This window comes from Nesoenas mayeri, assembly GCF_963082525.1.
Source record: "Nesoenas mayeri genome assembly, chromosome: 1".
NCBI classification, from domain to species: domain Eukaryota; kingdom Metazoa; phylum Chordata; class Aves; order Columbiformes; family Columbidae; genus Nesoenas; species Nesoenas mayeri.
In genome coordinates this window covers 123,679,737-123,695,498 of record NC_137541.1, presented here as the reverse complement: position 1 = coordinate 123,695,498, position 15,762 = coordinate 123,679,737, and the positions used below count along the sequence as shown (strand labels likewise).

At 35.8% G+C, this 15,762-nt stretch overlaps 1 protein-coding gene across 6 annotated transcripts in view; it reads right to left on the bottom strand.

Annotated features, from left to right (window-relative positions):
- The window catches only part of SYNJ1 (synaptojanin 1), a 64,696-nt gene that overhangs the window by 16,373 nt on the left and 32,561 nt on the right, over window positions 1–15,762 (bottom strand). For all 6 annotated transcript variants that reach the window (XM_080340746.1, XM_080340748.1, XM_080340749.1 and 3 more), the window contains 12 exons: window positions 15,154–15,345; window positions 14,929–15,013; window positions 13,582–13,722; window positions 13,010–13,202; window positions 11,610–11,768; window positions 9,418–9,574; window positions 8,948–9,065; window positions 8,614–8,829; window positions 7,713–7,791; window positions 6,565–6,727; window positions 4,335–4,541; window positions 3,213–3,341 (listed from right to left, as the gene is read on the bottom strand). In XM_080340746.1, the coding sequence (XP_080196872.1) occupies window positions 3,213–3,341; window positions 4,335–4,541; window positions 6,565–6,727; window positions 7,713–7,791; window positions 8,614–8,829; window positions 8,948–9,065; window positions 9,418–9,574; window positions 11,610–11,768; window positions 13,010–13,202; window positions 13,582–13,722; window positions 14,929–15,013; window positions 15,154–15,345 (1,839 nt within the window). The remainder of the gene's footprint in view (window positions 1–3,212; window positions 3,342–4,334; window positions 4,542–6,564; window positions 6,728–7,712; window positions 7,792–8,613; window positions 8,830–8,947; window positions 9,066–9,417; window positions 9,575–11,609; window positions 11,769–13,009; window positions 13,203–13,581; window positions 13,723–14,928; window positions 15,014–15,153; window positions 15,346–15,762) is intronic.

Sequence of the window (15,762 nt, the reverse complement as noted above, 5' to 3'; positions counted from 1 at the left end):
TGCACCCAAACCTGAACTCTGTTTTGTAAAAAACGAAGTAAAATAAAAGCTGCGGGGCAAAAATAAAGATGTTGGGTGGTTCTTGAAAGGGTAAGTTTAATGCGTGACCATGAATATCAGTGTATACTACTAATAAGTATGTGCTGCTTGGTGCATGTATTGTCATAGCTTAACGTACTTGCATTTCTTTAAGTGTCAACTTTATTTCTTTATTTTCTAGGTTTATTTATTTATTTGGAGGATAATCACAGTGAAAATAAAACAAATTTTACCCAAATTATTGCATATACTGAAATTACTGTGCATTCTCTCAATCTTAATGCCATTTTAGCAGTTTAAACCAATGATAAGATACAACTGTATACCTTTCCTGCATAAATCAGGAAAAGTCTAATGTTATTAAAGGAAAGAAAGAAATACAAAACAAAAGTTATCTTTTAACTTCAAGTAATCAACAATTATCAGCCTCTATAATTTTTAATGTTCTGCAAGAATCTACTCTGTAATGTATTAAAAAAAATTCCTGGGTAAACAGAGTGCAACATTTTAATTTTTAACTATAAAGAATTGAGAGCATGTAAAATCCTCAGTGGAAATCTTCCATACCTCCATATCCATATCTACACTTTGCAAACCCCTGCAATGTGTACATAGCCTTGTTTCCTTGAATTCTGAGTTACTTCTGATGTAAAATATGACCAAATTCTAAAAAAAAGCTTTGGATGCCCAAATCCTGTTCCCATCTTCAAAGCATACTGAGCCATTAGAAGAGATGCTATGGGCACTGAAGGAAGTGAAGCACTCAGAAAATAGGTTAAAACACATGGGGAAAAAAAAAGCGTAACATTTAAAATGTACAACATTTTGAAGACATGATCAATGTCACTTTGCTACAGAAGTCTAAACCCAAAGTTGAATACACTTTAACAGTACACAGGGATATTTTCATGGGGCTTTCGGAGCTTTCACTCTAGGTAAGTGAACCACATGCCATTTCCCCAAGTGTAGTGACACACTATGACATTTACACTGCTTCCAGTCCTGTGCTAGCTTATTCAGAGCTGAGCTCAGGTAACACTGAAAAGCAAAACATTGTGACTTATAAATGTATGCCATGAGAGGAAAATGAAGAGGGTAGAAAATATACTACCGTCTCTTTTAAAAGATTGCATAAAAAGCAAGTTTTATGCAAGCTAAAATTCTTCATGGAAAGCTATGTTGGGAAAGGGTAAAAAAAGGTGACTGCTCTTGGCGCAATTGAGAGAGACTAGGCAAACAGGATTGTATCAGGGCACATAAAACTACCTAGGACTGAAGTACAATTAATTAAATCTTACATAAGTTGTGTGTTACGTATAAACTGGCTATTTTCTAAAACTTCAGCATTTTAACTAATATTCAAAATATTATGCCTTTGGCATAATAACCTCCTACTCTCAACTGTATCTAAGAGCCTTGCACATTTCCAGCCAACAAAAGAATGTTATAAGTTAGCTGATATTTATATACTGTGTAAAATAGTTTAGTTATTTTTTGAGATTGCTCAAAACTTCTGAATTATTTTCTCAAAAAACCCTTCTTTCCTACCAACCCAGCAGCATCTGAAAAGCCATTAAGAAAGTATTTCAGAGCCACTAACTATTCTCTACTCCATCCCATGTATTAATGAGCTGATTTAAGTCCAAGCAGGACAGCTCAATGATGAAGTGTGTGACAAAGAAGGACAAGGATTAGTTTCATGAAGAAGCACTTTTGAGAATGTGTGAGTCATTATTACATGCAAACCCAGATCAAGCTGGTAAAAAACAAAACTAGCCTGAAGGGTTGATAAGGCCATCAGCATTAGGAATTAGGGGAGAATTACTTTGGAATTTTGTTATTTTGCAAAGACCTGCAGCTCTCGAGTGCCTTGAAAGTAACTGAATAAATTATGTTGCTAAATTTGTGTTTCTGAATTACATGCTGCTTCCAGGAACTATGGAGGATGTTTCATGTCTCTAGGAAGGCCCTAGAAACACATTTCAGACTTGGAAACAGAAAATAAACTACCTATATTAGTGTTCAGCTTAGAGACAAATACACCTCAGTCATTTGGAGCTCTCTGTTAACTGGTCATCATCCAGGGGAAACAGGGCCAGACCAGCAGTAATGACAATTTGAACAATTAATTAATGGATAATGACTGCAAGTAGCTACAATCACAATCCATTGTACAATGCTCCTTGTCATGGACTGTGAGAAAAAAACTCACCTAAACTAAAGACAAGTTTCTGCTTTCACAGAAATGTTAGCTGGGTATATTTTGACCAGGACAAAGTAATAAAACCCTGCACCTATCTGATTATAATGTACCAACATCTGGAGAAATATTTTTTCACTAAAAAGTGAAATGTAATTCAGAAGAGAAAACAAACCCCGAGAAAGGAATGACATTGATCTTTAAGAATTACTGATTTTTATACCTTTGAACGTCATTGTATTAAGTATTATCACAACAGACCACCATAGTAGTTTTGCTATGTAGTCATTCATATTGAAAACAATTAAAATAATTACCTCCAAATTCTTTTCTAGCAGGTGCAGGACTCCTACCGCCTTACAGTATTTAAGAAATGAATGCAGCAATAATGAAAAATATCAGTACAGTAAGAGGGAAGAAAAAGAATGAGAAAGTTAAAAATGACAAGGGTCAGTTTGTTAGTAACTACGTTGCCCATATGCTTCTGAACATCCAGTTTCTTAGTGCTCAATTGCTTACATTCTCAGATGATCCAGATGAACACTACATTAAAATCTCAGACATGATAAAATGCACACAAACTGATGCAAAAATTAAAGGAATATAAATCAATGAATGTACAAGATTATTTACCTTTTATTTAAAACATTAAGATGCTATAAAAATGAAAATGTGAGTAAACACTGCTGTGGGAAGCCCACATATTTAAACTGTGAAAATAAGTTTATAAAGATTTTAAAACTTATTCACTAAGCAAAGACCATAATATTTAAATGGTACGGAAAAATGTTGTTCTTTCTCATGCTGTTATTGCTATTAAATGCATCAACTAAACATTTTACTGAAAAACTGATATGTTCCATTGAGCCCCAAACCAACATATAAGGTGTACTTTGGGCATGGAACTTCAAAGTTTAGCTCACAGACCTGAAACAAAATATTCCTGACCTCCTGATGTACATCACCACATTACCTGATGGTGGAGGTGGCCTCTGTGGTGGAGCAGGGCGTGCAGGAGGAGCAACGGGACGAGGTGGTGGAGGACGCTTCGGCTCCAGGCTCTGAGAAGACTCTTTCTGCTGTGTACTCTGCTGAGGTTCAGCTGGAGAATAATGACAGAAAACAATGAAAAAATTAAACACTTGTATATTCTAATCACACAAAAGCTTTTCTAATAGCAAGTTATTTTTACAGAGATGACAGTTAGTCCCCAGCCCTGGAAAAAATGATACAGAAATTTTTGCAAGAGGGAAAACAAGATTAACAAATTCCTGGTGAAAACAAACAGATTTCCTAAACCAATATTTTTGTCTCATATGCTCTAATCAGTATATGCTTTTCATGGAATCCCAAACATTCTTAAAACCTGCAGGTTCCAAATTTTAATTTTGATGCTAATTTATTAATTAAGTGCTCTGTAAAAAAGCATTACAAGGGGAATTCTGAAGGCATTTTATCAGTCTTTATAAAGTTACACTAAATTACATTGACATAAACTGTTCTAGAAGCCATTCCAAACATTGTAATTCTAAATGTCCACTTTTTCATTAAAGTTGCGTTTAAACAGAAGCCTTCATATTATACACTCCATTTACAAATCTGCTGATTACCATTTACATAGTAGAGCTGAAAGAAGCATTAATTGAACTGGGCTGTATTTGAAAAGTATGACTAAAGTGAACTGGGATTACACTGACACATTGCAAGAGAATCCTTGAACAGAGGTTTCAAGCTAATCAACACAGAAAGCGTATTAATCGCATAGTTTTTTGAGATGTCTCTTTCATGGTGAAATACTAAAGAACTAGAGCAAGTTATGCAGTTTGCAGCACCATAGATCAGTGGACAGTGTATTAAACATGACTCAGGAAACAAAGCTCTTCCACTGCCCATTAGGAAAACTAAGACACAAAGAATGAGGTGATTTACCCAAGGCCACTTATGCATAAAATGCTAGATAATGACAAGAATAGCCTTCTATATTCTTCTAAAGGCTCTATTAAAAATCATATATAAGGTAGCATTCTACCAGTGGGCCATGCGGCTGCCAGATTGTATAGTAGTAATAGAGGCAGTTGAGCAATGTAATACACACTGTGTGTGGAAACAGGTGGTCCTGGGGTTTTTGTTGGTGCTCGGCTCGGTCTCACTGGTAGTGTAGGTCCATCTGACAGCGTAGGGGATTGACAGGGACTGGAACGTGGTGAAGAGCTCGGGGAGGTTCCAAGACCAGAGCCTGAAGTTGGCTGTAGATGCTGAGGCAGGATTTCTTCTACTTCAGCACTATAGTCATCGATGTCTCCTAAATAACAAACCCCACCCCCACAAAAGACAAAGCATGTCAAATAAAGAGAAGAACAGTTATTTTACAGTTATTTTTAAAAGTGGGGAAATTATGAACTGATTCTGGGCATGGGATTTCCTGCAAAAAGCCCTCAAGTTCCAAGGAATTAGCTCAACAATGCAAGGATGATTCTTGCACCATAAAATCACACGTGAAGAATGCACGTGTATTGAAACCAATTGAACACACTCCAAATGAATAATATATATTATAGGTAATTATAATAGTGTGGCAAGTGTAATGTTGCTTAATCTAAGAAACAATTACCTTTACAAAGAAGACCTTTGCAAAAATTATTTCCTTGGTTTGCAAAAGATGGCAAGCTTAATTTATTGTTCAGAAGGCTAAGTAGGGGATTTCAAGATATCTGCTATTTGTAATACCTTCTATTTCAAAAGGTGATGATGTCTAAAAAAAAAGGTTCAACATGGACATGTTTTTGAAAAGTAAACTGTCAATTTAGAATATTTTGATGTTGATGTTCAAAATGCCTAAAACAGACAATTAGCCAATCACACTCCAGTAAGTCCACAATAACCTTTCTTCCATAACTCGTAGGCTTCACTCTCTTCAGGTATGTGAATGACACACAATGCTCTACTGAAGTTCCAGCTCAGCAGTAACAGAGTAACCAGGCTACTAATACGACATTAGCTCTTGAGCTAAGAGTCTTGTAGGATTTGAGATGTCACATTTCAAGAGAAACACACAATTTCACATACGACTATTAATAAAATTGACCAATCATGCAAGCACCTAAACTGGTAAAGTCCCATTTCCTACCTGCACTGGAAAACAGATAAAGTATTTTGTGACACCGAGACCAACACAAATTCCAACTTTTCATACAAGTTTTCCCTATCTGTACCCTTACCAAAACATATCTTCCTTTATGAAAGGTCCGTACAAAAGCCCCTTAGTCTACTCTTTCCAGAATATATAACTGCCATCTCTTTTCTTGAAACTTTTGCAATGTTACTTTTGCCACTAAGGAGCTTTGATAGAAATTCAAAGCAAATGAGCTACTCAAAATAAATAATTACAGACACAATGACTACATCTAGAAAGTATACCTCTTCAAGAAATTACAAAAAAAGGCCCTGTAAAATACATAGAGGAATGCAATACAGAGGAAGTGTCAGCAGGTAAGGTGTGGGACATTTGTTTTGCTGCTGTTCAAAAAACATGTTTTACTTGCCAAGGATGTAAGAGAATGTCTTTTAAAGTAGAGAGGGAGTGAAGCAGACCTTTCATTAAATTAATTAATAGTTTAAAATACAAGCTGTGACAAAGTACATAGATTAGAAACATGCAAGTAAAGAAAAGCAGAAATGCAGAGGCACAATTGCTGCAACAGTGATATTCAGGAACTTGAGGATTTCACTTAGAAAGGTATGACACAAAAATATATAGAAACCTTTCAGGGAAAAACCAAAGCCAACAAAAAACAGAACTTGAAAACAGCAACTCATCAGTGCCAAAGATCAGCCTGTTTCAAGGAGCAATGGAGTCTGAAGGTTTCCTTGCCCCACTCATATTTGCCTGCCAGTCAAAGACTCAACAGGTGTCTTCTGGGGGCTGGTAAGCATATCAATGCTTAGCATGGGATCTCATTAGACCTATTCATCTATTATGTGTATTGGCAAAACAATAATTGCTTTGCATTCTGAAGCTGTGTATATCCTGCTTACAGGCAGTCTCCAGGAACAGTAAAAGTTGCCTGAATGAAGTGACCCTGAGAGGACAGGTCACAGGATGAAGTGTGAAGAATAAATAAAATGTCAGCAAATTAGTAAAACCTAGAGATACAGCACGAACCGACACTACTGAGCAAGTTGTCAAGGTACTCTTGGAAATAATGTGATTTCTAATTTATCTGTTTTAGATGGTCATAAACTTGTTAAATAGAAGTATTGTACATGCCTTAAATTATTTAGGACTGTAAGCATTTCAAAACAAGGAATACTTTATTTCAACAAACCTTCCATATCATAGTCTGCAGTAACCTCAGCATCTTCACAAAGCAAAGTGGAGCTTGTTGATGAAGGCAGCCCAATATTAATCTTCTCTAGATTCATTTCTTCTTCCAAAGTTCTGATCCAATCTGGATTTTTCAAGCTTATGTTTATAATCCTTCCTAGTAGCTGAATTGCCAAAAAGGTATGCACAAACCAGAAATTGTTAACAGTAGGAACATTAAAATTCAGCATTCTAGATTTAAAAAGTGGAAAAAAAAATACTGAAAATATCCCAAATAAGGTTATCAGAATTTCTGGGACTAAACAATGATTGTAACAAGTCAAAAAATAATTATCCTTTTTATTTTGTTGGGGTAAGTAAGTATGTTTAGGTAGTTTAAACTGTTAATTACAACAACAGTTTTCTAAAAAAAGCTAACAATTTGTTTCATAACCATATTAATGAATTATTTTTAGAGACTGATAAAACAGCAGGCCTTCGTTCTGCAAACTGACACATGACACTGAGCCCCCTCCTGCATGGACTGTCAGCAAAACTGTCAGCAGATGCAAGGACCCAACTGCAAACATCACGTTACAGAATCCAAGTCTTAGCAACAACACAGATCAGTAAGAAGTTGAACATGAAAATTAAAATTTTTATAAAGATTAAATAGTGGCCCTACAGAAGTCAACTAGAGCTGAAATGTTGACAATTTAAGTGATTGCAGTACAGGAGTGCCGAATTTAAAATGATTGCAGGCTATAAATATGATAAACTGGTTCATACTACAAACTCAAGGTTAAAACTCAGCTTTTTATATCACTACAAAAGTATATATTAAAAATCCCTCATTTGATGAAGATGCCCCTCAATATAGGATCTTCATTTCTCTAACAGCCCATTCCTTCTAAAAATAAATTAAGTTTGGTACTTCTCTCAAATGGCTTTTGATAATCAACATAATGCTATGTGGCTATCAAAAGTAGAAAATAAAATAATAAAATAAAATAAAATAAAATAAAATAATAAAAATAAAATGCAATTGCCTAGTATGGAACTTGAAGAACTTTTAAGAATTAGAAACAAACAAACAAGAATCCACCCAAGTATTCTTTAAAAAGTTGGATTTTCCCTTGCTATACATGAGTTCAGTAATTTTTACATTACCTCAGTACCATTCAAATTCATAACGTTCAAAGCAGAGCTTCCTTCCAGAAATGTTACCCACATCTTGTCTTCCACGAATCTGCAAAGCCCATTGGAAAAATTAAAATAATTTAATCTACCTACAAACTTTCGAAGCCTCTTACTTAAAGGTTTCTCAATGTTTGACTTGATGGAGAAGAATAACTTTAAGATTGCTAAAATATATATAATTGGATAACAAGCTTTAACTTAATGTATCCTTGCAACAACAACAACAGAAAAGCAAAAGTGAACCAGGTAAATATCATACACCAAAAGCACTGTCCTCTTAAAAATTATGTGACTACAGTTACATATTCAATATTAATTGTGTGGCTATGGGTTAGGTATTTGTATTGGGTGTTCCACGATACATCACGCTATGGACTTGGGGCTATGCTGCTAGTCTTCTGAAAATAAAAACAAAACCAAAACACACACACAAAACTAACAACAACCAAACTAAAACAAGCCCCCCAGACCCTAAACAGAATACCACAACACTTATAGTACAATTCACAGCTCAGTGAAAATGCAACATTCACAGGGATCCTCTCATCTTCAGTTCATTTAAAACTACTAACCTAATTTTAAAATACAAATTTTGTATAAAATTACATAAGTGACAAATTTTAAGTGTGACTGATTTCTGAGAAAGTCAGTATGATACTCTATCTCCAAAACATAGAGTATCTCGGAAAATTAAGTCTGAAAACAGAGGCACATATGGGTATGTAAGACTAATTTTCATTAAAGTTGAAGTCTAAATGTTAAAAATGAAGCAGATCATAACTGAAATGCCCGCTAAGAAAGTAACTTTATCCAGGGAATAGGTGGGAACAATGAAAAAGAATAGAGCTTAAAAAAAAAAAGTGCTTTTAACCTTATCAGTATAACTTCGCCATAGCTTGCAAATTTTTGAAGAAGTTCATCAATCAAGTAATCATCAAAATAGTTTTCTTCTGCTGAAGAACTTCTGATGGAGACCATGATAGTACCATCAGGTGGTCCTTGCATTGCAATCACCTCCTTATAAACTTTTTGTCTCTCTTCTGCTTCGATTTCAAATATGTCGATGTCAATCAATGCAACCACAGGCCTTGGAAAAAAAAATATATGAGAAAAACCTGTAAGCAGAGTATCTGAGCAACAAAATAAACAGCATGAATACTAAATCTTCCATGCTTAGGAAGTAATGTATAAAATAAAACTGAAACCTGTGATCAGATGTCTTCAGCTCTGCTCTTCCATAGTGCAACAAAGTACCAGGATTCCATGTATAAGGGACATTAGTATCATCGTGAAAACTAGCATTTAGAAGATCCAGGTCTTCAGCTACATTCAGTATTAATGAAAACAAAAGGGGAAAAACAGGGATTGCAAGAATATGCTTTACAAAATAAGCTATTTGTAGAAAGATCAAAAAGGAAGTACATCAAAACCAAGTGTTTTACAGAAAAAAATAAACAAAAGTTCCTCTTGAATTGCAGAAATATCAGTAACTGGTATCTAATTCTTTATCCTCCTGTTCAGCCTCACTGTATGTACTGCAAATGCTATTACAAGCTTCCTGTCTGAGGCACAGTCAGGGACAGAAGCTCAGATTCACTGGCACTGTGAATGTAACTACAGGGATGCTATAAGCCAGTTAAAAGAATATTTTAAACAATTAAGGAACCAGTCAAACCTGATCGATCAAAAGGCCATTTTCTTCTTCTCCAAAGAATACGGTCCGTCCATGCCGGTGTGCGACATTTTTCACTGGTGTCATAGTCATCAGAAAATAGATCATATTTGTATGTAGGAGCAAAATTTATTTTGCCTTCCAAAAATCCCCTAAAAATCTGTAAGAAACAAAGCACTTATGTGTCATGCCAGAAGACAGAAACAGATGGGTAACAGCTTGAAACTAATCAGAATTCTCTTTTCTAACAGTGAAAACCTGTATACACATCTCAAAAAAAAGAAGTTAATTTGATAATATGAATCCTTCTCCCAAATTATATCTGCTGAAAACATGCTGCATTTGTCACTAAGACTAAATAGTGACCCAGACCTATCATCATTAAACAGAAGTATGTCAACATTTCTATCTTTAAACCCAGGCTCATGAGCAACCTACTGTTCCTCCAATGTTGTTCAGAACTTGAGGTCACCCAGAACACAGATGCTGTCCACAGCATTTTAATTAGTTGATTAGCTGCTCATGTGTCAGCAAACATTGGAATTTAAGGTTTATATTTTATGTACCTTTCTGAACATGCAAAACATTCCCCCAAGTTGACACAAGATGCCCCACCAATAAACCAGAGATAAGGAGGAAAACAAAAAGTCTTTAATACATTCAATATTTCAATATGAACTGAAAGATTAGAGAGCTAATATCACCGTTTCTTCTCAAGTGAATAGGAAAAAAGAATAAAAAGAGATATGTGAAATTATGTGTCAAGGTATTCTATTTAGAGATACAGTCAACTGAAAGGAATCAAAGAGTCCATTAGGTACTTTGCAACATAAACAGTTACAGCCAGCTGACACAACACTCTGGAAGGCCAGGAGATTTACTCACTCCTGAAGTGTTCAAACTAGCCATAAGCTAAAACTCTTTAGCTAACCAGCTCTGGTCTTGAGTTTAATCTTGCATGGCCAGTTTTACTTCACACCAGAGATCTGTAAAATATAAATCTAACTTAGATCTTATGGTCTGCATCAGGTTAGCCTGCTTTTCTTGTTGGGAATAAAAATTGGAATCCAGTCAACTTAAAAATCAATATCAGAAGATCAGTATGGGAAGATCCATAACTTCTGAGTCAATTTATTAATTTATTTGCCAGTTGACTCCCTCTGTTGCCCTGCCAGCCACTTCCAAACACTGGAATGTTAGCCCAACAGTGCAATGCTATTCTTGTCCCAGCCAGGAGACTATTTTAAGTCTTCTTCATATTCCAGTAGTTTCCATAGATCTTTCCAGTTTCATAACTACTGGAAGTGTCCCCAAGACCTGTACACCTCTCTTGTTTCGGTTGAATTGACAGGCAATCATGCTGTCTGCCCATTTGAACATATATTGCTTTTTCTCTAGGAACAGGGCTATACAAAAAAAAAATAAAATTATCAAGTGTTTTTCCTCCTGTCCTGGCACACAAGACAGCAGCACAAATGGAAGAGAACTCTAACTCAGAAAAAAACACTGCTTATGATCAAAGTGCTGGCAAGCAACCAAAACTAACAACAGAGGATTGTCTTTCATTTTACCATCTACAGCATTACCACATAAAGCTGGAAAGACATACTACTTTCACACAGAATTTGATTCGTTACAAATTTAATTGCTATGTGCTGCCTCCCAAGAAACCCTAAAAATCTAAAATATGGAGCCTTCTCCATACTTTGTTATTCCATGCTCTTTTTCTTTGTTAAGTAAAAAGGCTACATTTTGGACTACTCCTTTTTCCAACAGAATGACAGTAACAGCATTAGACCTTTTACTGCATCAATTTAAAGTAAAGAGTAACATGACCAAAAGCATTTGGATAAATATTTTTTTAAATAGTTGCACCTGATAAAAAGAAAACCATTACAATTAGTAAATTGCAACACAAAGTTCTAAAAAGATTATAGAGTTTCCTTTTTTTTCAGGAGAGAAAGGAAAAACCTCACTCCTACAACTAGCGGCTGTATTTGTATCACAGACTCTTTAGGCCAGTTACTATGAATAAGTTACTAAATGTTGCTGTGTCCCACCCTTCCATACCAGTACCTGGACAAATGCAATAAGTAAAATATGCTGGGGTATAGATTTACAGAAGCACCACAAAAATTGCTAAAGCAAAAAAGAAAAATAAAGTATTCTTAAGTGCAGTGACATTTGTAAGATACCTGTCCAGAATTCTTCTGATTGATAAGCTGGTCTCCTGCTATAAGGGGATCCCAGTTCTGTTGTCGTATTAGGTCCTTAACCTCCTCATTTGGAATATCTATCCGATAATTAAAGTCACCACACCAAAAGATATAGTCATGGGAAAAGAGCATCCTTCCCTGTAAAACAAAAGCACACAATGAAGTTAAAAACAACCAAGTGACCAATTTACTAGTTCCAGGTGCAGAAGTTCAGTTTTTGGCTGTAAAATATGCGTCATTACTAGCAGATGAGCTGTTAGTATTTAGTGTTTATATGGTTAGAACAACATGGCCAACTGTATGGTATTCACACATACAGAATATGAAAGAAGTAACATTTATTTTGTAGTTTGCGTTTCTAAACAAACATGAATCATCTGAATTAGATTCTAAAATTCTTCATCTTTCTAATCCTGTTTTAGAAGCCTGCTCTAAGATGATGACTGCTACCTGTGTCATAAAAAGGTTAGAAAGAAGAACAAAACACTACCCTAGGATCTTGTGGCACAATATCCCGAAAAACTGAAAATTGCTTTATTATTCAGATTTAATTGAAGACTCTTCAGTTACATACAATTTTCATGGCTAGGGAGAGACAGAAGTGCTCTATTAGTTTAAACAAAGCCTAGGGTTTAAAGTGAGTACTTTCACTTCCTTCTTTGTTTTGATTTTTCCATTGCCCTTAAGTAAATCAAAGCAGATACGCTGGTAGATTAAAACAGCAGCATTTGGGAAACTGTTTCTAGGGACCATAAGAATACAGTACTTTCAAGAAAAAGAGAAACTTGACCATGGGGTCAAATTCGGAAATCAAAAAACTCTGTAAAATAAGATGTCAGACTCCTGCAGAGTGCCGTAGTAAAGAAGACAGTTTGACTACAAAATTTAAAACAGGTTTAAGTCTCAAGGAAGCGTCTTGTTGCAATGATAAAACTATCAAGTATTTACTTGGTGTTTGGTAATCCTTTATGAGGATATGGTACAGAACTGTACAATCCAACATGACAAAAATGAGTAAGCAGTAAGTTAAAATTAGTTACAAAAAAATCTTTCTTGTGTACTGAAAATAGTGCTATTTCCCATGGAAAGTCAGAAATCTATAAGGTCTGTTTTCTATGCTAAATCCTTGATGCAAGTGAGTTCACGTTTCACCCTTCTCTATCAGTCATTGTAATGGAAAGGTCTATTCTTTCTGCAGTCTTCTATCTTAATAAAAATTGTGAGAACTTAATTATCTCTGAGATCTTCAGCCCAAGGAAATTTGATTTTTACAGGAACCTGGGGAGAGGAAAACAATAAACAGAGCTTTTGGATGACACTGCTGCAGTTCAAGGGGTGTAACTTCTCATTCTTTATGAAATTTTAACATTGTTGCTTACCATTGGAAAACTGAGCTTGCGAGCTATTTCTACGAAGTCTTCATTTCTCTCTTTAACTTGTGATTGCCCTGCAGCAAAATGGCTGCAGACAAAGCAAAGACTCGATGTATGAAACAACATCCGAATTGCTACTGCACCTTTATTACCAGTGGCTCCTCCCATGCCAGTCTTTACAGTGTCAACAGCAACATCCCTAAAAGAGTTAACAACTATTAAACCTTTAAATACAATGGCACAGAAGTTAATAGATGTAAGTATGTCTGAGTATGACATTATGTTGGTAAGATAACATTTTCACATTGTCCTTTTAGCAGTAAGGCCACTGGGCTATTTTTAAGATGTGCCAGCAGCTATTGAGCAGGTAACAATATAACACTTCAGCTTTTCAAGCTTTCATGGCAACTGATGTGGCATTTAAAAACTAAGATAAAAGAATTTAAGCAACTAGCTCCCCAGAAGATGGAACAGCTCTTTTAGAGCCCCATATGCTTCTTAGTACACTTGTATGTTCGCTTTCAACACAAAGCAAATTGAAGGTGACCCAACTTGGGCACAGCTGTGTGTTCACTGACCTGATAAAAGGAGCGTGCTGGGGCCTGATGAACACAAAAAGGCAGACGCCCACCAACTGCTCAGAAGCCAGCAGCACATACTTGTAATCTCTCGATATGGTCTTCTGCAGTTCAGCAGCCCAGAGTTTCTGATTGGTTGTGCTAGCAGCAAGATTAAAAATGCCAGTTTTAACATAAATCAAACCAAGCAGGTATCTAAACTGTACATCCAGTTAAACAAACTTCATACAAGAACCTTACCCAAGCCTTGAGGTAGTAAGCCAAAGCCAAGTTGTGAATGGTGCTCAAATGCCTCTTAGCAGAGACACAGGCTATAGACTGTCATGACATCATCATTTCGAATTCAGCCTCATAAAATGCTGCCTCACTTTTGTCACCACAGACAATCTTAGGAGTCAAAGCTCTCTTTCCTGCATTTCTGAGGCTGGATTACAGGAGCAAAACCTAAGAATTTTTCTAGGGCCTTAGTTCCAAGCCTGGAGCTCAGTCAATACTGGAAAACAGGGATGACCATGGTCTCTGATCAAGAAGAAACTTCCTTGGAGACCTAACAGATTATGGTTTTCAGAGCTAGCACATATAAATGAAAAATATCAAACCTGGAAATGGTGTTAACTCGACACAGTATGAAATCAGGGGATGACAAACTGCCACTTTGTCCTCAAGACAAAAGCCTGTGCAAAGGCTAACAGTGCTACAGGCTTTAGATGCTTTTTCTCAACGAGATAAAGCTTTCTGAACACCAGAAAACATGCAAAACAGGCAGACTAAACAATGGACAAAGTGTACACGCTGCTAAGACTACACATAAAGCCTTCATCACTGGTATCACCCAGCACTTGCATATGGAATGACAGTGCAAACTGACAGTATGGAAGGAAGCCTTGCTTTATACAGACCAAAATCTGATGCAAGACACTATATAAAGGCGTAGCAACAATACATGCTTCTGGAAGGAATTCCACAGGACTTGGTGTTCCCAGCAATAGGAAGGCAGAGAGACTACAGAATGCTATAAGCATTGAAGGTAAATTCCTTCAAAGTGTTAAATGAAGGAAAAAATGGAGGGTCTGCTGAAGGTGTAATCCAAAATATGGTCAAGTGATGCCTGTTGGGATCCTTTATATTACATTATACATGATCTTAAGTGATCGCAGCATTGCTAGGAAAGCTGAGATGAAGTCTGCAGTCCCGGCACAGAAATCATCTGAGAGAACTGAATATAGTCAAAAATTAATCCAGACCAATCCCAACCATTACAAAACAGGAGAAAAAAATGTAAATAACGTTTTACTCAAAAGATGTGATTATCAACTGAACTAGTACTGTATAGATTATATCACCTACCTGGCATTCACAATGTTTCCTGCATTTAACTCCACCATTTCTTCAAATCCAATAGCAAATATGTCTACAGGCTTGCTTTTGCGATCTGCATTTAAATATTAAAAAAGCTGTTTGTCATTTATAATCAACTTAAGAACTAAGACCTCATATATCTATTTTAATGTTCATGAGCTAATTATGAAAATCAGAGTTTTCAAGAAAAAATTGACAGAATACAAATCCTACCTTGGAATTCATGGACACCAGCTAACTTGGGTGCATCTAGAAGCCAGTCAGTGAGGGTCTGATTTCTAAAAGCAATACTTCGAAACTGCTTCCCCCCGTTGACGTTCCATGTCCCAACGCAGACTCTAATTTTTTTCGGTTTTGCATACTTATAAAAGTTTTCACACATACTCTTTAGCACTTTTACAGATGCTGCAAAAACATTTTAAAAGACATCATTTCTATATAGAATTTTCCTTCAGAAAACTTGGCAATGAGATCTTTCCCTTTAAAAAGTGGCAACAAATCCATGCACAGACATATAGAAAGTTAAACTGTGAAAGCAAGATGAATGCAGCTTTTCACGAGGGAAAGTATATTTGCAGACGTATTACTTGTCTTGATAGGATACTGACTTAATAAAAGACAGTAGTAATTTGTTCAAAATAATATATATAGAGAGAATAAATAAATAAAAGAAATGTGATATCTATGTTTTCTAAATATCTGTCATTCTTTCAGCCTATCTTCATTTCTCCATGCACACCATTATTTTTCATATATAGCAACACATGTATCTACCTCATTTTCACAGACTAAATTTATGAAATTCAATCTCATTGGACATTA